Source organism: Falco punctatus (genome assembly GCF_963210335.1).
Source record: "Falco punctatus genome assembly, chromosome: 3".
In the NCBI taxonomy this organism is placed as follows: domain Eukaryota; kingdom Metazoa; phylum Chordata; class Aves; order Falconiformes; family Falconidae; genus Falco; species Falco punctatus.
Genome location: NC_137582.1, coordinates 76,229,129 through 76,254,630, shown reverse-complemented (window position 1 = coordinate 76,254,630; position 25,502 = coordinate 76,229,129). Strand labels below are relative to the sequence as shown.

Genomic DNA, 25,502 nt, shown 5'->3' with positions numbered 1-25,502 from the left:
AGAATTTTAAAATGTCTACTTATCAGTGAATTTTTAATCCACCAATCTAGAATAAGGTAATACTTGCAAGTGTAATACAATTACACTGAGTGTAACACAAATACAATTACACACACAACTTAGTAGACTGGTTTGCCAGCAACTCATTTCTTCATACAGTGATATATATGAACACACTGAGACAAGCCTGCATATAAACAACCTCTTTAGAAACTTACAGCTTGGCTTGCAGATAAAAAAAACATATTTAGAAACTTACAGCTTGCAAAAAACTTAAGACCCCTCTACAGTGCATTAGGACATACTCTCTCAAAAGAGAAAACAGTGTCATTTGCACATGCTGTGTGTGTCTGTATTAGTGCAGTAACACTACCTCTAGATGTAACTTTGTTTACACATAAGCCCTGAAAAGTAAGAATGTGTACATGCATGCACAGTCCTCAAATTTGGAAGATAAGCACCAAAGGACAGGGGGGAAAGATGAAATACCTCCTTTTCGGTAAAAAAGCTTTCCTAGCAATCTGTCTTCAGCAGGCCTTCTAACCAATGGGGGTCAGAGGGTCTTCTTGTAACACACCTTTAAGAGCTCATTTACTACTGGAAAGAGCTTCCATAAAGTTTAGGTGTAAGATAACACCTTTTACTATCTATTTGAGTTTCGTCCTCAACTGAATTAAAATATTTATATATCTGCTGGTCACTAATTTCTGTATTTTTTCCGTCATATCAAATAGTCCCTTCTCTTTGTAAAAAGATGCCTTAATTTATCTGTTCATACTGTGGCAGCACAATACTGTAAACAAGATTTCTTTTCCTATTACATTGAGTAATATATTACAACTGCTCTGCAAAAACCATACAGCATTCAGAAGACTACTCTTAAGAGCAGAAAAAATTAACATCAGTTTCATGAGGTATCTTCACATATTTTGCCAACTTCTAAAGCCCTCCACGTTACATGCAGCAGAAGGTGCACTATTGCCCTTTCCAACCTCAAGTCTTTCAGCTGCAGAGCTCTCCTTTTCACCAGAAACCCTCCTTGCTCCCAGAACTCTGAGCCCCATAAGCAGAAGGGACCTCATAACATCCTCATAGATGGGATAAGCAGCTGTTTAGTAGATTCACTGCACTAAGAAACTTTACAAAACATCAAAGAGAGCAGCAAATGCTAGCAAGAAAAGGGAGATATGCTAGGTTACTAAATACTGTAGAAAGGATTAAGATATGCATTTCCCCCAGGTCTCCAAGGGAGAAGAAACCTGCATGGGAACGACGCAGTCCAAGAGACTGAATGTGGAAGGATTCAGTATTGGAAAGGAAACAAACACGGGAAACACAGTGAGGATAAGGAGACCGCAACAGCAGTAGCAAGTTAAGAAAACAGAATTTCAAAGGCAAGTTACCACAACAGAGCCTTTTGATCAGCATTTTGTTGTCTTCACATTTAAGGCAAAAAAACTTAACATGACCACTTGAGCAAAATAAAATTAAATGACTACTTACATGTTTTTGCCGTTGTTGTATAAAAAACTTTTTCCTTTTAAAGGAAATTTTTAATATGTTCACCCTAGAAGAAACAGACCATGAAATACTAAGCAAAGTTTAGATGTATAAAACAATAAAAAATAATACCAAGTACAGAAAGCCTAAAAGATTATAGCTGATACATATTCAATGAATAACATGCAGCTCATCTCCTGTGTTGAGTGGCAAATAGATGTCAAGAAACTCAAAGAAAAAATTTTAGCTAAGAAGGAAAGTCCTTTTTAAAATTGAGGTTCTGCCTCATTTACTCTTTAAATAGTTCACACTGCAATTCTCTCCCACCAAATCTATTCTTGCAGCAAAAACTTGATGACATCCTTTACTAAGCTGCACAAATGTTAAATGTGTCAAGTCTGTGTAACTTAAGAATCATATGACAACTGTGACTAAAGGAACAGAATTTAAGACCCTAATGACACAACAGAGTTGGTCATACAACATCTGAAATTCCCCAGAGACTTCACACAATTGGTTTCATAACATGAAAAATATCATGTACTTATATTAATAGCTAAAAAGCACTCATTAAAATCATAATTGTAGAAGGATGAAAACTGTAAGAATGAGTATTAGTATATTTTTTCACTTAAATTATTAACATTGCTACATAATTTATGTGGTAAATTTATAGAGAACTAAACACCTCTTTTCTATATACACATAGTGGGAATAAAGATTTTTAAGGTAAGGACTAGAATTAGAACTGGTGCTTAAGCAATTTTTATTTTAATTATATGTTTATCAGTTTTGCTAAATTAAACAAAACTTCTAGGTTCCCACGCACATCCCAACATCAAAACAAGATGCACCAAAGAGAAATCATGCCTGAACAACCTCATAGCCTTCTATGATGAAATGGCTGGCTGGGTAGATGAAGGGAGAGTGGGAAGGAAGAGTGTTGTCTACCTCGACCTCAGCAAGGCTTTTGACACTGTCTCCCACAACATCCCCATGGGCCAGCTCAGGCAGTGTGGGTCAGGTGAGCGGGCAGTGAGGTGGACCAAGACCTGGCTGATGGCAGAGCTCAGAGGGCTCTGATCAGCCCCACAGAGCTTGGCTGGAGACCTGTGGCTGGTGGTGTTCCCCAGGGGTCAGCACTGTCCAGTCCTGTTCAACCTCTTCATCAATGACCTGGATGAAGGGACAAGCGTACCCTCGGCATGTTTGCTGATGATGCAGAACTGGGAGGAGCGGCTGACGCACCAGGCGGCTGCGCTGCCATTCAGCCAGACCTGGGCAGGCTGGAGAGCTGCGGTGAGAGGAACCTCATGAAGTTCAACAAAGGCAAGTGCAGGGTCCTGCACCTGGGGAGGAACAACCCCACGCACCAGCACAGGCTGGGGCTGACCGGCTGGAAGGCAGCTCTGCGGAGAGGGACCTGGGAGTGCTGGAGGACAGCAAGGTGCCCATGAGCCAGCAGGGTGCCCTGGGGCCGAGAAGGCCAATGGGATCCTGGGGGGCATTAGGAGAAGGGTGGCCAGCAGCTGGAGGGAGGTTATCTTCCCCCTTTCCTCTGCCTTGGTGAGGCCACATCTGGAGTGCTGTGTCCAGTTCTGGGCTCCCCAGTTCCAGAGGGACAGGGAACTGCTGGAGACGATCCAGCGGAGGGCCATGCAGGTGATGAGGGGGCTGGAGCATCTCCCTGATGAGGAAAGGCTGAGAGAGCTGGGCCTGTTTAGCCTGCAGAAGAGAAGACTGAGAGGGGATCTTATCAACGCCTACAAATATCACAAGGGCAAGTGCCAAGAGGATGGGGCCAGGCCCTCTTCAGTGGTGCCCAGTGACAGGACAAGGGGCAATGGGCACAAACTGCAGTACAGGCAGCTCCACCTGAACATGAGGGAAAACTTCTCTACTCTGAGGGGGACAGAGCGCTGGAACAGGCTGCCTGGGGAGGTCGCAGAGTCTCCTTCTCTGGAGACATTCTAAACCCACCTGAATGGGACTCTGTGCAACCTGCTCTGGGTGAGCCTGCTTTAGGAGGGGGTTGGACTAGGTGACCTCCACAGGTCCCTTCCAACCCTGACTGTTCTGTGATTTGTTTAAAATACCTAAATTTTGTCTGCAATACTTCTGCTGCAATAACTGAAAGCCTACACATTTTGGAATAAGAAATCTGTGATTAGCTGGAATCATATGGAAGCCTTGGGAAAGCTATTTAAGGTCTGATCAAGTCATATCTGTCTTTAAAAGACACCATGAAAGAGTTTTGGAAGGTTGCTGCCAAAAGTCTCAGAATACTCTCACAAACTGACAATATTCCACAGCACCCTAGATCTCATCAGGTATGAACTATATTGAAGGTCCTTTCAGTTCTTAGCACAGTTTTTGCATCGCTCTCAGCAAGTGGGACAATGGCATATCATCAATTCTCCACTGCCCATGAGAGATGTGCTTGTTAAAGAGCAATATCCTTCATTGATACAGAAAAGTGTATTTGACAGTTACAAACAAGAAAGATAATGGAATGAACAATCCTCACTTCCTTCACAAAACAGGTGGAAAACTGAACATGTGCCCATTTCTGAAAATGCTTTTCTCCATCAATTACAAAATGACAAAATGCCAGGAATTTCATTAACACTATTCTTTGGCAACCAGGCAAATTGTTGTACAAAAGTTAATGGAAAGTTTAAATCATACCCAACTCTCCTGTTAAACCAACTCTTGAAATATTTGTACCATTTGATTTCCTACCTCAAACAGCAATGATCTGTACTGCTCATCTAGAAGTTCTGGGTTCTGAATTTCAGTTGTATTTAATTAGATAGGACTCGTTTATATATAAATCCTTTCTTAATCCTAGTGCTATTCCACCTGAACTAGTACTCAAGTTCTGTGCTTCTGGTTCTTTCTTACCATGTTTCTTGACTTGGATTAAAATTCAACAAATAAATTTTAGGAGTTTTTCTCAGCTTACGCAGTTGCTGTTGTAGTCTGTTCTTACTCTAACATAATGCCAGCAGAAATGCAGGACACAAAACTAACCTTGCAGACCAAGCAAAACACCCTCAACACAGTAACAAAAAGGTAGCCGCCATCCCAAAATACCAAAACTGTCAGTTCCTCTCCTCTCTCTACCTCCTTTTTTAAAAAAAAAAAAAAATTAAAAAAAATAATTCACTGCATGACCACATAATCACTTCAAGCCAATTCAGGGCTTTAAGTCTCTATTTTGATTCTCCTCTAAGTAGAGCATCCCTCTGAATTCCATTCATTCTTCTTAAAGTACAACTAAACCTATTTAATTCAGTGACAAAGAACACTTACTAATCTGACAGTTTTATTTAACATTAACTAAAAATCATTTGCAATGTTACGCCTACAAATTGAGTGAATGTTCACATAGAGCAGAATCCTCAAAAAAAAAAAAAAAAAAAAAAAATCTAAGAGATTAAGGTATCAAAGGATTCAGATTTAAGAAGTGCTTGAAGATGCCACATCCAAAACATGATCTGAATAGGATGCAGTTACTCTTATTCTAACTGGTGGCTCAGCTGCTTTTACCACTCACCAATGATCTGTCCAGTGAATATGCAACATTCCAAATCGTTAAATTTCACGGTTTACTTGTAATATGCTCAATACTTTTAGCACATTAGTAATGATACATCTTTTGGGTCCCATATTCCTATCATTCACAAGGGTCAAAATAGATTTATTTTCACTTACTAGGCAACAGAATTAGTAATTTATGATTAAAATGGGAATTCTGTCATAGCACTTAGTACTAAACACTGTTATTTTTAACTTGAAGCAAAAATGTTTCTTTAGCTGTATGCCTGATATATTGCCATTGGAAGATTCAGCAGGAAAGATTCCATCAAATTTGCTATGTAAGACTGTTGAGTTGTTTTTCAAATTTTAACTAGCAATGTAGAATGTATCCCTCCAGTAGTTTCTCTTGAAGTTTTCAAAGCAAAGAAACTGCATACAGTGAACAGCATTTAATACGTAACCTTAATTGCTGCTGATGTAGAGTGCTTGTACGTTTTTGCCATTAACATTTTACTTGCAAAACTAATATGGAAATTATTACAAAATAGTTGAGCATCCACAAGAATAACTTTCCAGACCATATAAAATACTGTGTTAAATTCAGAGTTATTTTTAAATCTGTCTTGACTTGCACTGCCTCGGACTGATCAGTCAGCTCCTTACATAGGTTGCCTTGACTGAAAACCTTCCTTTTGCAAAGGCAGTACTCTCACTGCCTCTGTTCCTGAAAACTTTTGGTCCTAGACTACTACCGTATCGTATAGTTGTATCGCTGTCATCCAGTAATGCTGCAGAGTGTTTTATTTAGTTTTGGAAAGAATGCTTTGATGGCATTTGCTGCCACCTTGAGTTCTACAATGTTTATGGTGAAGCTTGCTCAGCCCATAGGAAAATCTGCTTACTACAAATGTTGTTACATAAAAAGCCTAAATATCTTTTCAATTATTTGAAGGGGGAGTTGTTTTGGGTTTTTTTGTTTTGCTTTTTTTTTTTTTTCCTCATTCTCAGGTATATACTATTCTGTAAGGAATCTCCTTATCTGCACACCTTCAGCCCAACCAAGATACGTTAAACCTCCAGGCACTACAGAAATATATCCTGCTTTGAGGTTTAAAAAGAAAATGAAAGTCTTTACCACAAATACAGCACAAGCTAGTCTGCTCTGGTGACCTTCTTTGTTTGCTTGTTTGGGGTTTTCTTGGGGGGAAGGGGGGGGGGGGGGGGCAGGGCAGGGAATGGGCACCATTCCTGCATAAATGATTATTACTAACTCATTCAAGAAGACAGAAATAAAACATCAAGAACCTATCCCCCATGTAATGAGGTTTTGCCCCTTTCAAGTTGAGAAGATATTTTTAGAGAGGGAGAAGGAAAGCTTGGAACAATTGCTTTAGTTGTCAGCTGAAAATTTTGCTACTGAAACCTCATAGAGTGGAAATTATCTGAACTAAAAGGTCTGTGGGGTTTATTCCCCTCAGTTTCTATTTGAAAATGAGAATATTTTTTTGGGAACGATGTTTTAGTATTTGCATTTTATTCCTCTGTGCTATCCAGGAGTTACAGTAGCACCTGAAGTTGTGGATTCCTCCTGTCTTGTGTGCTATAAAGCTCTCTTTCCCTTCTCTGAAGAATTATATAGCCCTGGATGTTAAAATGCTATCACTATGGTTTTCAGGAATAACTATTATCTATTCATACCTTAGGTCACTAAGCTGGCAGAAGATGACTTGCAGAAGACATAAAATGTGCCTCTAGCTGGCAGTTTTTAAAACCTGAGCTGTTTAAAGCTGAAAGATTGACATATTAAAGGGCAGAACTCGGCACAAAGGTAAAATATAAAAGTCTTTCATGCTTTAGTGGGCATTAGAAATGGAAAAAAAACAAGATGTCACCATGCTGTATGAGAGTATTACTGACATTTAAGATGGTTAACAGTACATCCAAGTGAGCTGAAATCAACTCGCTGCAAAGAAAGAAAGAAAACTCAGGGACTGTGCAGAACATCTTCCACTAATATTTAAATTGAAACTGATTTTATTGCTTTCCTGTAGTAAATACCTGTTAGGTTGGGTGCATAATTAAAGGATGGAATGACTCGAATACTTAAGGAATATTGGCAAGAAGGACCTTTTTATATAATTAGGGGGTGAAAAGCAAGCACAACGCATTAGAATGTACTTTTCTGTCATGATTAAGAACAGTATGATGGTATACTGAAAATGCTCTCCAAAAAAACTGTTATAAATTATGAGGAAATTATGCATAACATGATAAAGCTATACTTTATCAACTATACAATATAAATTAGTACTTTTGAAAGACTAGGAAAAATTCTTCCTGATCCTATCCATTAACCTTAAGGAAATGCCCAGCCTCCATGTAATTTCTAATTCATGTTAACATTTTTAGTATGGTATAACTAATAAAGCCCATAACTACTATAAAAAATTACAGCTTAACTAATTTCTAATGTCATTCATATTAAACTTTTCATGCTCACTGTTTCTTTGTAGAGATTATTTTCTACAGCACTATCATGCAATCTAACATTTTCAGTATCCTAGAATAACGCAAAGGTCTCTCCCCTGGAGACTCCAAAACTTGTTAATGTTATACAGCCTTGTTTGATAAAATTTTTAAATTTGTAATTTAAATGTATATACTTTATTTAAAATTCAAATATTTAAATAAAATTTAAATAATTTAAACTCCAGTAAACCTGAAACTCTAAACAAGTAGTTTTACATTTATTTTCCAATTATTTTTTTCCAATTTATCTTCTTGATGAAGGACAGGATAAAATGATGAGACCATTAGCTGTCTAGCTTTACTAGTAATACTGATTTTTAAAAAGACATATTATTGGATATAACAACAGCAAATCTCTAAGACCACAGGGTCCTCCTAATCATGTACTCACACCTCTATGTGACTTAACTTGATCAAGACTTCAACACAGCACAAGGAGTTCAGAAGTCTTAAAGAATTAAAAGCCTAGACAACAGGTTTCATTTTTATCTCAGCACAAGGAAATACCATGATACTCCATATAGAAAAAATGTATGTATTATAGGCTTCTTTGGGATAAATGTTAAAGAAAACATAGATAAGACTAAAATGACCAGACATAATTCTTTACTAGTAAAGGAATTTACCAGGGATAGAAGCTTGTGCAGATGAGTTTTCTATATACAGCAATTCCACCGGATGCAATCCCAATCATGAGATCTAGGTTATGGAGATCCTGCAAAAGAAAAATACTGTAAGAACACAGATGCAGCTTATGTCATTCCATTTACTTATAAATTAATTTTCAATATTTCTATATTTATATTGCTATCCTGAGGCAATGACATGCATGTCTTTCCTTTGATGTTATCTACTAGGTATTATAAACTTTCACTCTCTAAAACACATTGTAATGTTTGCCTTACTATACTAGATATTCCTTAGGTCAGAATTTTGGGAACTGAACACAAATGTCCTGATTCTAAGCTGTTTAGAAGATTAAGTAATTCCTTATTTTTTCTTGAAAAGTCTTACCAACAAAGTCTGGGCAGAAGGTGACCACAATTCTGCATAAGAGCATGCTAGAGGAACACACATGTATGGGAATATTTGATACACTAAACTGAATCCATTATTAACCAAAAACTGTGCATTAGCATAACATGCATAACTAGAAAAATGAATCCATAAATTTACAATCCTTTACAGGTATTGAGATACTCAAAAGGAAACACATGCTTCCATATAAGCAAACACTTGAGCTAAAAGAAGATTAAAAAAGTAAAAAGGGTGGGGGGACATAGACAGGCTGAATCGTTGAGTCTAAACCCAAACCAATGTTACAAGTTGCAAATCTTGCCTTCCTATTTCTCTAAGATCAACACACAGATTATTACTTAAATTCCTAAACAGAGCTGAACATTGAAATAATCTACATGTAAGTGCAGAACCCATTGGTTAAAACATCAGGTTTGACTCAAAAGTAGTTTCAGACTCTTTCGTAAAGGATGGCCGAAGAGAATGATTGTGTTAAAGCCGTCAGTAGCTCAGCTGCTCCTCTAGATGGCGCTCTGCGCCCAGGTAACACAAGTCTCTTGTCTGTCCAGCCCCAAAGTCTTTCTATCGGAAAGGTACAGAAGAATAGAACAGGCAGCGTGTGCTCTAACAATACTGTGGAAAGCCTACAATAAATCCTTTCAAAATAGTTGGACAGAAGCATCATACAGGCATATGAATGAATGAAGCTGAGCCTAATTTGCAATGTGATTTATAAACCTCCAGTGAAATACCACAGCAGTTCGCAGAAAATGAGCATAACCTGTTTGATGTACAGTGCGTTAACAATGAATACTAACAAGATGGGAGGAATACCAATCTTATCAGTGACAGTATAATAAAAGAAAATAGTTAGGTAGGTAGCAGCCCATATACATTCAAGGTAGACCGGAATCAGCTGAAATTATTAATAACCTTCAGCAATATGCTGCTCCGACTTTGCAAAGAACTGCTGCTAGAGATGTTGGTTGAATTGCCACTGGAAGATGCTCCTGAACTGCCAGTTCATGCCAGCATAATACAGAAATCCTGAACTGACACTCCTTTATTTTAATATTCTGGGAGAAAACTGAGGTATTTCAAGAGATGAATTGCATGTAATTTAGCTGCCCCTGCCATGATACAGCCAAGGTAAAGCAGGGCAGAAGCCTGGTTTATTAGCCCTTGGAGCTTACTCCAGGCTGCTGCTTTTAAGAAAAAAAAAAAAAAAAAAAAATCAGAGTGTAGAAAAAAACAGCTTTAGGAGAAAAAGGTGAAAACCTACATGATGTAGCCGGAACAAAGGATTAGCTAAACACTTGATAGGGCTTAATTAGGCTAAACTATTTCCTCCAGGATCTTTGTTAGAACAAAGTTCATTCCCCAACCCCGTCTGCCCTGGTCCAAAATACTAATCTCCCATGCCATTTGTTATAATGAATTCTCATAAATTAAACCTAAGCAATACGAAAACAAGAATTTGGACCGGTATAGAAAAAGAAGGTCTACCAAAAGAAAGATGATTTGGATGTGCACTTATTTTCTTTTCAAAATAGCTATGCTGTTAAATTGCACAACTAAGAAATAACATGCATGTATTTTTCTTTTTACTTGTTTCTTTAAAGAGACAATTATAAAAAAATTATAAAGATAAAAATGATTATGCCAGGCATCTAGCTAAATAGTGATTCACATTTGATTTAATTTACAATTACCATCTAAATTTTTGTAGATATGGAAATAATATTGATTCTACAAATTTCCTATTTTCATGTGTCTGAGAAAAAATGAAAGATGAGTTAAGACCAGACTAATTGTTGAGCAGATGAGATAGGGGTCCAGAGTCAAGTGGATATTAGGAATTCAAGAAATCTCAATATAGTTTTATGGTATTGAACTCACTTGTCTGAGTTTAACACTATTTCATTTTTTAACATTACAATTTTAGCAGTTCAGATTTATCCTCAGAGAAAAGCAGAAGTGTCTGCATGTGAAAACTGAGCTCAGATTAATTCACTAATGGAAGTTTCATGTTTAGCAAGTTGCTAAAAAGAAAGCTCACACTCGACTTCTGCAGAATACTTAACTTTGTACCGTAAAACATCAAAAAGTAAACTAGATACTCATCTGTTCTTCAAGAAACATTACCCCAAAGTATCCCACCTCTTAACCACCAGTACAGGAGCACCAGCTTCTTTAGGCTTTTATTATAAAAAGCAGGTGTCACCTGGTTCCTCTGCCATGCAAAACCGAGGAGGACTAAGAAAAGCACTGGGATAACAAAACTAAAGAGATGATTTAAGAGCAGTATTAAGTTGGGGGAGATGGCAAACATCCCTGCCAAAGCTGGGGTTATAACACAGTAGCCTCTGTAAAGCAGCAGCATATTGTGGGGGGAAGGTATCTAACCTTCCCAACAAACTTTAGAAACAGTCTGTTTTAAACTTCAGAAAAGTGTCATTTACAGCCAACATGGGCTACCAAATGCTGAGGAGTAATTCTTCTGCAGAATTGCTGCAGCACAGCCAAAGCACTTTACACATGGAAGACTACCAGAAGACAATATTGAGAGTGGCCACTCATATAATCCAGTGCTGTCACTTTTCTTATAGGCCTTCAGGAGCATCATCAGTGATAACGTGTTGGTTGAAAGGTTTACCTCATGGCATTCAGTCCAGATGATGACTTGTAACACATGTTTTGGAAATACAAAAATCCAGAGACAACCACACCTCTACTAAGCCCCCTTCTCAGCTTCTGGTGATTTACAGCTAGAGGATTTCCTGGATCAGCTTTTTGTATGTTCAATGGACTCCAGTAAACCATTCTTCCACTGAACTGCCTAACTACTCTTGATACCTATTTCACCTTGGTCACCCATTAAAATAGCAGTAATTTCCACAGTTCAGCTGCAGCCATACGGAAAAAGTTCTTTTTGCTTAAACCTGTCTCTTTCTAGGGAGACTTAAGCTCCTTAAATTTTTTACTACTAAAGCAAAAAAATAATAATAATTGTTCATTATTCACATTCTCAATGCTGTTTCACCTGCCGCAGAAGGCTTTTCCTTAAAACATGACACTTACTACTTTGTACTTTTTCTTACTCCTGTACCCGCTTTGACATAAGGAAGGGAGACTAAGAACAAAACTTAACATTCAAATTATAACAAAAAACAGATTTAGAAAAGGTGGCATGACATTTCTATTTTGCTTTCTATTTCATTTCTAGCAACTTCTAATTGTCTACATGTTCAGTTCAACTGCTAAAAAAACCAGACCATTTCAAGTATTTTCATCATTCAAAATAAAAATTAATTTGGATTGAAACAGCAAGACAGCCTGCATCTTAGCAGCCTGGAATAGAGAAGGCTTTGATTCAGATCTGTACTTTATTTGATTCAAGATCATACAGTTTAGTGTCAGGCAGAGTAGGCGCTCATGATTAATATTCTGACAAGCCATGAGCCCCCAGGTCATTAAATATGAAACAATGCTCTGGGGAAACAACCCAATGAACAAACAAATAAAAAAAAAAACTTTAGGTAAATATCTCCAGAAGGTATTTCTATTCAGACATAGCAGCCCAGCACACTGCAATGAAATTTCATTTAGTTGAAAATGTCTGAACCCACTTTGAAACACCCTCGCTACTTGGCACTGACATGACCCCTACTGACATCCTGCATGTCGTTCAGTGGCCTGCAACTCAGGAAGATGTCAGAAATTAAAGAACTTTCAGAAGCAGCATACCATGAATATTAAGAGAATAGCCTCATGGTGTCAGTCTTGGAACTCAAGTTGGTTTATCAAAATACTGGGCTACAACAGAAATTAAAAGGCATAATACACTGATCAAGTTAAGTGCGTATCAGGATATCTGCAGTGTGACAGTAGAGGGTTCTTCAATACAGCAGGCAGGTGACTGATGACCCAATGGACAATGAACCTAGACAAAGTCAAATTTACTAAGATACCCATTTACCATTCAAAGTTAATCACCTCATTAGAAATTGGAAAAGCTTCTACATTGTCAGAAGACGCAAGAACATAAGGATTTCATTCACACATGCTAGATTACTTAACCACAACCAGTGCATGTGAACCACGATATGTAATCACTTTTAACAGCTGTCACATAACAGTTGCCTCTCAATATTCATATCAGATGGTATGAGCGTAGAAAGTTCATATTTTGATCAATTATTTCCTTTCCTTTGTACTTTTCCCCACCCTTAAAAAAAGGCCTCTACTGTTTGAGCACTGTATTTCATTAATATGAATGTAATTACAGTGGCTTTATACAGGAGTACTTTAGGAATTCTTAGAAATTTAATGCAACACTTTTTTTGTGGTACCATAAAGAAAAAAAGAAGAAAACATCACGCTGAAGGAAGAAAATGACCTTTTCTATCCCTTCCATCATTACAGAAATTGAAAATTTTTTGGTAAAATTTTCAGTGTCAGGATTATTAACAAATCTCAGAAAAACGTTAGCAAAAACAGGAGTCATGTTTGTTTAGGAAATCAAACATCTGCACTACACTTCATTAACTTTTTAGTACAAGATGTATGCCAAAATAATTTGCCATACATAAAAAGCACAAATGGTGACTTGCACGCTAGGACACAATAAAAAAAAAAGTATTTGGGGCATTTGTCTCAGACAGCTAGTATAATCAACCAAATCCCAGTAGCCATTGAAATAGTAGGACATGTTTCTTGTCAATGCACGCACGATAAAATCTCTATATTCTTAACACTGTGTTAGAAATTCAGAGAAAGTAAACTCTTAAAAAAATCTGTCAACAACAGTATAGCACTAAACAGAGCATTCTTTTTCTATAAGACATTCGTAAACTTTAGTAAAAATATTGCCATATTAAAACAATTTATCTTAAAAGTAAATTGTTACACTTTTGATGAGATCTAGCTTATTTGATTGAAATTCCAGCACTGATTTATACAGAAGTTACTGAATAATTACTCAACTCTCATTAAAAATTACACACCATAAAGTCAATACTTAAATGCTACTAGGTTTATTGCTGTTAAGATCAAGTCAAGATACATATAAATATTTTTTTTCCAAGTGAAAAATCACAATGTAAACATACTCTACCACTGTGCAACTCCACGCCATAGAATTCAAGCGTTCGAGCTATATTTATGTAGCAGGACTCTGCTTCAGATTGCTTGAGGCCACTAAAAAAGCAGGAAAAAAAAAAATACATGAACCCTAGTCAAAAGTTAAAGACATGACATTATATTTATTCCAAATGCAGAAAAACAGAAGAATCCCACAGCCTGGTGTCTGCCAAATAAACCTCATTAACTGGTGCTAGGAGTTCTTCACTGGTGAAGGCCCTCCTCAGCTCCTCTCAAAAATTGAGCAAACTATACACAACGTTATAATCTTAGCCATTCTGGACCAATTCTTTTTTAAAAACTCGTTAGTATCTGTTTTGGTTAGAGATGAGGAAACAATTGCCCTATAAAAGCCTCCTTTATAGCAAGAAGCTGTATCTGTAAATATTCTATACTGCACAGTCTGTCAGAAGGAAGTAATTCAGAAGAAAAATTAGAAGCAGAAATCTACTAAAAAAATAAGGGGGAGAAAGAAGATTAGACAAGTAGCTCACCAAGGAAAAGCCATCTGAGTTACAGATTATACAAACTGTAAGTCCTAAAATACTTTTTTCTCTCACTGCTAGATGTGAAATGTGCTGCAAGACTTACAAGGATTCTATCTTCTTGTCTTCTAGAAAGCTTCTACAATTCTGACTTTTTCCCCCCCCAGAGACAAAAACCTAAAAGTCCCCACACCTGAAATAAACAGATTATATATCATGATGGAAGGGCTACACGGAGTCTACTAGGAGTTTAAAATACCAAAGAATCCAACAGTAATCCCTGCCTAGCTGGTTCTGCCATGTAGCCTACTAATTATTCATCTGAGACTAATGCAATGTGACCTATAAAGACTCCTTTAGGCATGCTAAAGGAAGTAGCATAAAATTATGTTAATCAAATACAATTTAAGTACAACCTGTAAAAAGTTCATTTAACATTGTGTGAAGAACTCCAGATACAAAGGCATTCCACATAAGGCAGTAATTCTCATTTTTGAAAGGGGTTTTACCTCAAAAGGTGGACATCTATTACTTCCAATTAATTTTCATCCTTTCAAATTCCAGGCCATGAAAATACTATGCCCTGAAACAGCCACTCTAGGAAGTATTATATCATGCTCTGCAAAACTGAAAGTCACCTTGAACAGGAAAGTCATCGCCAGCAGTGTGGCTTGAGGATGTCACAACATTGGAAAAAAGAGTAAAGACAAAAAAAGAGCTGCTTGTCATAAACTGCTTACTCAGACCTATATCTACAGTGACTACTGTCACCTTGATTTTGAAAAACATTAGTACACCTTATCTCTTATACTGCGTCAGAAAGGCAGAGAAAAAACATAACAAAACAACCATTTTATTATACAACAGTATGCTGAATATGTTTGCAAAAGTATTTCCTTTTTTGAATTTTGATCAAGAATTTTATTTAGAAAGGGGAGAAAAGTCCGTTGCATACCAATGAGATATACCTGCAAATTTTAATTCTCAATTTCCGTACACCATCTACAGCAGAACGATCAAGCTGTGTGTCTTGAAGCACCAACAAGAAAAAGTACCTCAGCACAGATGCAGGGTTTTTTTCTTGTTGTTACACCTCCCTACTCAATTAGAGATGAAATGAAACCTTGAGGTCCCTAAGCAGGTGGCAGTTACTCAGTGAGATAAACAGGCAAGAGGAAACCAGTCTTGGTGTCCATTTCCAATTTTTATCACCCTTAATACACGAGAGCTAACATCACCAGGAATATAAGCATCACAGGAAGTTTCAAAAGCAACCTTCTCCTCAAACTGATGGCTAGATCTAGCAAGCACTATGAAAACATTACCAGTTTGGATAATATCCACACATCCTAAGTCCTCAGGTTGCTTATGTATTAAGAAAAATAAAGAAAATAAAGAAAACCTTGTTAGAACAAACTACATACAGAAAAACCCCCTACAGATTTAGAGATGAACACAAAAGGAAAATTTCTGAAGCTATACCAGTTCAACGACAACAGTTGCTTTCTCAACAGCTACTTACTTGTCCACTGAATAGTGGCTGATATGAACATATTTACAGAACTACTTTCTCAGATTTTGCAAAGCAGCATGAAAACTAGCTAAAAAAAACCCCAACTTGCATTAAGCTACAACATACAGGACATAACATGGCATCTCAAGTCTATACTGCATTTCAGCAATCCTAGCCTTTTAATCTTCCTTTGTGAAAGTTTCTCAAAGGATAGACACTAAAGAATGAAAAAGCATGGATGTGTATAGGGCTGGCATTGCAATTCTGCAATCCAAGAATGTCAGTTTAAAAGGTATAATAATTTACAGATATCCCATATGGTCTACAGCAAATATTATTTACTCCAGATCAGCAGAAATCTCATTTCAAAACAATACTGTTCTCTTCAAACTGTAAGAAGAAAAATTCTCCCTGTCTTTCCTCCTCAGAAGGCCTGCTAAGCACCAGAACCACTCTTGTCAAGTATATTTCTGGCACGGTTCTAGTCAAAACCATGTCTCAGATCTAAGTATTCACTATAAATGCCAAAGGAGGATGCAAGAAATACTGCCAGGATATACAATAATTTGCCTCTCCCTACAATCCAAAATAAATAGGTCTGAAAAGCTAAGTTTCAAAACAGATGTTAAAATTATAAGCATTTTCCCTAGTCTGGTCTACTCAAGTATTTTTATTCAGAACGTCAATTACCACCACTTAGATGAATTTAAATACAGCAGTTAAACTTCTCCGTCATCAAGACTTCTCTACCAAAAACACTCAATGAAAGTATTATCACTGAAATGACCCTGAAAAGAAAGGAGTCTTTCCAACAGACCTGACCACACCTTTGTCTGGATCAATGGTAACTTCTAGTCTTTTCTCTGCAGGACGTAACCAGTTTTATATCTTTGGCTGTGATAGCACTGCACACATCAGTTCAACCTTACCACTTCTAGACCTTCCCTCAGCGGTCTCAGAGACGATTGCTTCCTAAAGACAAGCAGATTTATTCATGTCTGTCTACAAATCTCCCTCTAATACTGAAAACTACAAATTAATTTGGAAGGAGTAGAGGCCTCAGCTGTTGCGTTCCTGAACATGGAAAGTAGTCCAGATTAGTACCTGCAGTTAGAGTTTAGCGGTTATCTGTCTTTGTCCCCACAGATGAAAAACCCACAAGCATGTTCTGGACTGCCAGGCAGCACACATGAAGTTCAGAACTACTCATTACACCCACTAGCAGTAGAGAAACATGAGGGAGAGGTGAGAGTACTGAAAGATGACAAGAAAAGTTGAGGAATATCAGGGGGAGATGAAAATGGAGATATTTCAGGGTATAAATCAAAGAAACTAGGAAAGTGGGAAACTTGCTCTGCCACAGTAAAGATACAGACAGAGAGAACACGTCCATAGAGAATCATATTTCATTTGCTTGAATACTCACAGAATTTCTTAGGTTAGCATATTTGCATTCAGCTTGCAAGTATCTGATCAACCACTAATTCTAAAGCTGCAGTCTTACAAGAGACACAGCAGTAGGGTTAGAAAGAGTAATTAGCAGTGGACTAGCTGGAATAATCTGTTGTAGCTTTTATAGTACACTCAGGAGAGTGGAGAGAAAGTACAACATTAATTGAAGTGTTTCATGGGTGAATTTTTTCCAATAGACAGACCAAAAAAAATGTATAGGATTTGAAAAATGGTCAAATATCCTTAATCAAAAAAAAAACCCTAACATCCAGTACAGCATTCTAGATGGTTGCCATTAATAATTATAAGGCTAATTGATCTACCAGTGGTTACAGCTAGAAATTTATTTAAATATTTTAACATATTGGCATCGTACTCTGAATATGATTAGTCTAGCACCTACATGATAAAACCAAGTATTTCATTTAATAGAAGCTATATAAAATAAAACCGTGTTGTATTGAAACTACTAAGAATTTGAGACTTCCTTTTGGCACTCTTTTTTCCTTTAAAAACCTCAAGGGGTAAAAGAGAACTGAAAGTTGATGTTACCTGTGTTGCTCGTGTAGTGATTCTACTTTGATAAGAAAATCTTTGTTCTGCTCTGGTATAAAGTTGTAATTTGACAGATATCCTGAATGATGTACTGAAGCGTTATAATCTCCAAGTTGTGCTGTTAGGAAACAAGAAACACATACAGAAAGCGTTCATAGTTAGTTGATTATTACTTCAAAGGAATTCCTTCCCCTTATTAAAACATATATGGGGAAATGCAGAAATTCTGAATTATTTCCCTACAGACAAGCACTGTTGAACACAGGGACTTGTATGACATCAGTGAAGAAAGATTACTTTTTTTCAAAATACACTTACCATAGTGTCAGGTACTTAATAACTCAGTACTTACTTTAGTTACTTACATAGACCCCACTTTTGCATCACAAGCTGCAACATCAACAGACAGGCATTACATGCCATGCCAGCACAGATGTGTAGTGCTTTAACAGAGGATACCAAATTGCTTCAGTAAGAGACAGCAAATGAAATCAGTTTGGTATGTGTTATAGTCAAGTAAATATATCAGAAATCTGCAACAAGATCTGTCACTTAGAAAGCATCTAATATTCTCACTGTCTGGTAGAAATTGTTCAAACTACCAACTGTGGCTCTGTCCTAACAATTGTTAATCTTGTCTCAGCTGAACATGAGTTACTTAACACATGAGAAATAATTGCTGATTTATACTTAACATTACCAAGCTGCTACCAAAATATGTTTACAGCCAAATAAACAAAAGTGTTTAGTTCCTGCAAACTTTATCCTTTCTAACATGATACTAATCAGTATATATTTCTAAACAGTTACTAAACAAAAGCTAATTCTTATCCACAGTTGTCAGTATATCCGAAAAGAAATGAAAGTATAAATGACCATAAGTTTATAGCCTCAGTCTATGCAAGTTTCCTTCAAAAGCTAGGTCAGCACAAGTTTATATCCTGGGAAACATACACAAACCTTTTACTTGCTATAAAGATGCAAGCTTTGGGGCAGCAGGGAGGTTGCTTCAAAGTACTTGCCTATGTGCCACAAATTTACCTCGTTTCAATTAAGCAAACAATTCAAACCCTGTATTTCATGAAATCTGATGTACGTTTAAGAAAATCACTAGAACCTGTACTAATCAGCTTTTTCCCTAAGGAGCATTGAACAGTTATTATAAAGCACTGAAGCTTCGCAGAAGTTATTTGCACAACTTGTAAACTTGTGTAACTAACACAAAATAAAGCATATAGACTGAAAACAATTCCGCATAGAAAGCCCCTCAACTAAACCAAATTAAAAAGCATACTTGCATGGAAGTGTGTTTTAAATGATTCAGGTTGGGGGGGGGGGGGGGGGGGCAGGGGCGAGCTGTTAAAATAACTTATAGCTACAGTACCTATGGAGTATCTGTAATGCAGGAAATAAAAGTTATTTGCCACTTACATATTCAAAAAGCATGATTTCTATGGCCTAGAAAACAGAACTACCGTGATACAAAACAATTCCCAGACAAATGCAGTCCGAAGCTAATATAGTTGCACACCTAATTGTCAGCATCAACGGAAATATGTAAATAAAAAGTGGAACGATAAACAGTAAGTAATTTATTTTGAATGCAGATGTAATGCAGATGTTCCTGCAACACTTAGCCTTTTCTTTTTAAAGGTAGCCCGAATTTTAAATTAGTTAGCAAAATAGCTGGCAAAAGACTAAATACTTACCATTAGAACCAAAACACATATTTGAACCCTTCTGTCAAATAACATGTCTATGAAAAGAAAAAAAACCAAAAAAGAACCAAGACAGAAGATCCAGAAGCATAACAAAAAACTGAAATAATTTTTAGGAATATCTACATATTAGAAGTCCAAGTCTCTGCCAAGGCTAAGGTCAAGGCATAACAATAAAAACAAAAAATTAAAAACTTTTTGAATCAAGTAGGTATATTAATAACAGTATAAAAATAAACCCACACAATTTCACAGACAACAGTAGTTCATTGAAGATTTCTTCTTTTATTAGCCATTAACATAACCCACCTTTTTTCTGAATCACAGTCTACATTTTTAAGGTTCGTTGCAGCTAGCCTGAATCACATTCTTGCCAATGGGAAGAGACCCAATTGCCAGGAGTAAGACAACGCAATTGCCCATTTCAATTCTTTTCGCATTAGGTAAAAATATTTTTTACTGTAGTTTTACCTTCTCTAAAGAGGGCAACTGCTGTTCCTTCATGCATTATGAGGCAGACTCTTCTTGCTCATCTTCCAAATATGAAGGTTGCTCTGGTCTTTTTTCCTCTTCCTCCTAGCTACCTGAGGTCATGTCAACAAGGGGAGCAGTTTAGAGTACTACTTGCTTCTCCAACTCCCCAGCCAACTGTCACAGTTGAAGAGAAATTATAAATGCTGATTAGCAGGCATCATGAAAGTCTAATGATCTTGTGCAGGATTTAATTATTCAAGTAGAAAAAAATAAGTTAGGGCATATCAAGACTCGAGTAAGAAGAAAAAACTGTGAAGTTTCCACTTCTTTACTGGATTCCTCCAGAAGACAGCAGAGGAGCACTAAATATTAAAGACCTATTTCTAATTGGATTTTCTCCTGACATAGCTTCTGCTCTGATCACATGAGCCAGCACATACTGAGTCAATAAGGACAAAGTTACGGGGGGAGGGGCGGGAGGAAGCATAGGTTTACCTTTTTCCATTCTAGCCAACTATTGCTGTTTAATTCATTATAACTGGGAAAGAATATAGATAAAATGAAAGAAAACAGAACCAAGGAGGAGTAAAAAAAATAAAAATCATTTATTTGAATATAGATTCTTGCATTTTAGAGTTTTATATCTAATATGGAAGACTTTAAAGAAAAGAACATGATAGACCATTCATTTAGAAGGGCAAATTCAATAAAAAGAGGACGTTTCTTTTATAAGTCTTGTGCCAAGTAGCCACAGAATAATTTCTTTTTGTGCAAGAAGGCAAAGGACTAATTAAAAATAATTTTAAAAAATTACACATTTTTATAAGATTCAGATGCAGAGGAAAGGCAGACCATGAACAAGTGCATTTGTGTAGCACTAATGGGTTTCAATAGGAATTCTATAGATACGCATCTTCCATAGAAAGAGAAGCTCCAAGTACCTGATGTCTTGCAGCATGGGGGGAGGCAAGGAAGAACTTTATAGGGGGGAGAACTGACACATATGGAAGCAAAGAAAGCCACTGATGCCAACAACTCTTACAGTAATTACTGATGCTTCATTTATTCAGTGCTTTCTTCCAAAAAAGGATTGGTCAATCAGCTTTGTATTATGGTAAGGCAGTGCTGATCTCATTTCTGTCTTCCACTATCCCAAAGTGAGGGTTCAAGAAAGACAGAGCCAGACTCTTCTTTGAGTTGCAAACCACAAGGATGACTGACAACAAATTTCAGCATCAGAAACACAAAATCGAACTGGAAAGGCCCTGAGCAAACTGACCTGGCTTTGAAGAAGCCCCTTCCAAGTTAGATTTGTCTGTGGTTCTTACTTACGTGAAGTTATTTTTAACATCCAATTCTTCTGCTACATAACAAAGTTAATTATTTGTTTGGTTCCAGTTTTAGAAATTAGTTTTGTTGTTGTTTTTGAATGCTAACAGTACCAAAATACCACTATTTCAATCTGGCCCAATTCCCACAGGCAGACCCAGAAAATATAATAGCAGAAAAGATAAGCCTCTAGCTTTTTATAACTTAAAGGTTGACAGATTTCTACTTCCCATATATATGATCTCCTTCAAGGTACAGAAGACAAGCTGGTCTCCAATTCTACAGAGTTTGCTTGTAAACAATAATAAAAAAAATTGTATACAAAGTAATAGTACCAGAACCTCTCTGCATATGGGTATTCCAAGTAACTACATATGTCAAAGGGCAAATGTATGAATGGCTCAGTAGCATGATGGGAAATCAGTTATCTATATTATGGAAAATTTGGTCCAAAGGAATGCCTACAAAAGCTAGTCCTTGAAAACAGGTTTAATTACAACTTTCTGAAGACCTGAGAATTGTAACAGAACAAAACCAAGTAGTTCCACGCTGAATTCATATCTTTTTGTGGGGTTGAATATTTTAGGTAACACAAAGCACAGAAGTGAACCTAGTTGCCTGTTTTAAAAAGGGAATAATTACAGAAGCAGAACAGGGTCCCAGTGGAACAGAAAATAATCAAACAATAGGACAAGTCTAGCACACAAGTTAGGTAACTGATTTAACTGTTATCAAGGAGTAAAAAAATCCTCAGGTAAAAAATTGCAATCCAGGATTAAAATACAGTTAGGGTGACTTTGGCCTCCAAATTAGAACAGCAATAATGACTGATCTGCTGAGATGAGAGTGAAATATAATATTAAAGGCTAATGATAAATTTATACTCATATGAGCACTGAGGTACAAAAAGAAAAGATCCTTCCTAATCTGTACAGCTCAATCAGTTTAGACATTTCAAGCGATCACTTCTTGGCACAAATAGAGAACAGAAGAAAGATGACGCACAGTGTAGCACAAAGTAAAGCAGTTACTGTTTCTCAACAGTAACTATAAAGTATTCAGGTATAATGCTTCTGGAATCAGAAAATAATCCATTATAGCAGAATTCAGTTTCAAAGCACCACCATAAAAATGCAGACACTTAAAGAGAGACTAAAAAGGAGCACTGAAATGAGCAAAATCCATTTAGATGTAGAAATTAAAGACACCATGTTGAAAATAGTTACCAGAGAGACAGTTCAGAAAGGACCAAAACCTTCCTGAGTGGATGTCGGGAGAAGGAAAGGTGTTTAAACAAGTGGAACCTGTATCCAAATAAGGATGAGAGCACAAACTTTAATCCACTCAAATAAGTAAGCAAGTATGATGTCCCTACTGGACAAGAAGAACTAGCTATCATGGGGATAAAACAAACTAGTTTTGTAAAAGGAAATAATGCTTCACCCTCAAAAGCCCTTAAAAAAAGATTCAATCTAGAGATGTCTGTAAATAGCTGCTTATGACCACCTATGACAACTGGTCACTTTGTGGTAAATCAAAATGAGAAATTTGGCTTTAACAACAAAGAAACATTTGTAGAAAAAAAATGCCAACTACACACACACAATGGTGGCCTCCAAGTTATCTATTACCACTCTCAAATGAAAAAGGAGTCATTGTAACATTTTTTATTTAAATAAATAAATAAATAATTCAGCAGCTCAAACCCTAGCCACAGTTAAACAACAACCACAACAAAAAAATTCACAAGAAAAAAGAAGAAACAAATTAAAAAATATAAGTTATACTGAGTTGCTATTTCTGTATCTCAAAACCAACATGTACTTCAGAAACCATACAGTCACAATCAGAAAAAGTATTGTGAAAAGCAAAGCATAATCCAAAGTACAAACATATTAATTTTGAAAAAGTATGGAAATAAAAGATTTAAAGGAATAGCCATCAGTACTCCCAAAACATTAAGAGGTTTTGCAGAATTAATGCATCTTAAAACTACTCTGATCTTCTGTCATGTAACGTTGTCTCTCAGCATACACTCAGCACTACTACTCATGATAATGAGTATTGTACTACATGGACCTTGACCTGCAGTAACTAGGAAGGGGAAAAGTTACGTTACACCAAAATATTTAATAGGGTCATTCACCTTAAAAATACAGAGGAACAGTACCAAGCCTATGAGGCTCTGTAGAAAGTCAGCTCCTTCAGCTACAGCACTGGCCAACATGCCTACCTGGGGTTCTCCACTTCCAGAGATTACAGCATTGTACCCTGTTTTGAAGTGTTGAGATTCAAAAAAAATCACTTGTGGCTTAGCAGAACACCACCAGACATACAATGCTTCAAGTAATGATCTCCTGAAGTGACTTCTGTATTGCCTAGCACAACTGTAAAATATAATTAAGGGAAAACAGTCCAAAACAGCTGGAGAGCTACTGTATATCAGCTACCAGGACAGTCTTAGAACAGCTAGCAAACTCAAAGGCAACAATCTAGACCACAGTGAACCATGTGGAAGAAAATGGGTGTGTACTTCAACTAATCTCTCCAAGCAGATTCTTGTATTGGGAGTTTCATTGCCATTGCACAGGTAACGCTCTGGTACTGCTGACAACAAGTACTGTAAAACATGATAAAAAGGTACCTGTGACTGAACAGCATTGCTACAGGCTTCAGAAGAACAGGTGGGACAAACACACATCTTCAGACTACCCAACACATCTGGTAAATAATTTCAAACACTTGAAATTCAGGTCAAAGGTTTTTTTATTCATCCACTCTGATTTTGGTTTTGGGGCATGAAGACTAGAGGTGCCCTGGAGAGTAGCAGAAACTGCATGACCTCTGAGCAAATCTCTCAGCTTACATGACGTCCTTCTGAGCACTTCACAAAACATAGGTGTGGAGCACATGGAGAAAAAAAAAACCTACATGCTAGCTTTGAAGAGAGGCAGGTCTCCATAAATTAGCAAGTCTGAGGCTTCAGTGTAACCTCTGAGAAGACAGAGGAGATCAAAATGAAGGCAAGTGAGAAGAATCAGGCAAGAAGTTGATAGGCAGTTACGTGGTGCAATTTTCACTGTGGAGCTGCTGTTGGATGTTCCTCTGAATCTTACAGCCCACCTCCTCTGGGATTCTCAGCCTTCTGGCATTCCTGAAATTCTAACTCGCTCACTTATGCCTAGTTTCTGAGGAACCGGCACACTAAGCTCAGCTTTCCTCAAATCCTCACCCTCACCACCCTTCCTTTTCTTAGAAGGTGTTAAAGGTCATTTGAATCCCAAGTAACCAGTCAACCCCTTCCTGAACAAACTCCCAATGACAGACAGCAGCGGGCTAGAGAAACCTCCCGAGCTGAGCGGGGAACAATATCACAGGAGACAGAGGAGATATGAGAGAGACCCCAGTCATAATGAATCACTGAGCAGCTGATGCTCAGGAAGAAGAAAGCTTAGAAGTATTCATAACATCTTTTGTTGCTTTGGTGCTGTGCTTTAGGTTCAAGTCAAACCTAGCAAAGGATTTACGCACATAAGAGCGTATTTCCACCAAACCCATGGGGCTCCTCACATACCAACAGTTAGTAATTTAAATACTGTTCTGGAAATGAAAGATTACTACATGAAGTGACAGAAAACAAGCGTTGCTAGATTAAGCTTTGTGACATTTTAAATAAGAAAAAGCAGTACACATACTGCATGGGTCCTTTATTTAATTTTATAGAGAATAGAACATTCCCTTTTTTACACTAGTAAAAATCCAAGATGAATGATTTATTATTAGATTGGGTTTTGAGTACAAGAGTATCCTTCAGACTTAACTATTTTGAATTTATTTGAAATGCACCTTAAGTTCTCATTAAAAAGAATTTTCAAAATCCAGGGATCATTTCTATCACAAACCACATTTACTGATAATAAACTAACAACTCATTCCTCAAGTGTCTGAGCTGTATTCGTCATCAAGTTTAGTCACATGCTATTTAGACACAGTATTCACACCCACTTGTATTCCCCTGTAACTTGGCTCCAGGAGACACACAGGGTGTGCCACAGCGGTGCAGAGTAACGTCAGCACTTTATTTCAGAACCGCGGTGCTGAACCCAAACGCCTGTGCAAAGGGCCATACAGAGAAGCAGCACTCCAGCAGCGCAACAGACACCACCACCACCTGTCCATTTGCAAAACTCAGACCTGGGAAGGTTAATCATACAACTGCCACATGTGAAAAACAGTTCAAGAGAA

General features: G+C 37.2%; 1 protein-coding gene across 3 annotated transcripts in view; it reads right to left on the bottom strand.

Moving 5' to 3' along the window:
- Positions 1 to 25,502, bottom strand: part of PTPN3 (protein tyrosine phosphatase non-receptor type 3) — a 106,206-nt gene that overhangs the window by 63,942 nt on the left and 16,762 nt on the right. For all 3 annotated transcript variants that reach the window (XM_080378148.1, XM_080378149.1, XM_080378150.1), the window contains exons 7-10: positions 17,734 to 17,854; positions 13,701 to 13,788; positions 8,199 to 8,287; positions 1,504 to 1,567 (exon numbers count right to left, since the gene is read on the bottom strand). In XM_080378148.1, coding sequence (XP_080234274.1) covers positions 1,504 to 1,567; positions 8,199 to 8,287; positions 13,701 to 13,788; positions 17,734 to 17,854 — 362 coding nt within the window. The remainder of the gene's footprint in view (positions 1 to 1,503; positions 1,568 to 8,198; positions 8,288 to 13,700; positions 13,789 to 17,733; positions 17,855 to 25,502) is intronic.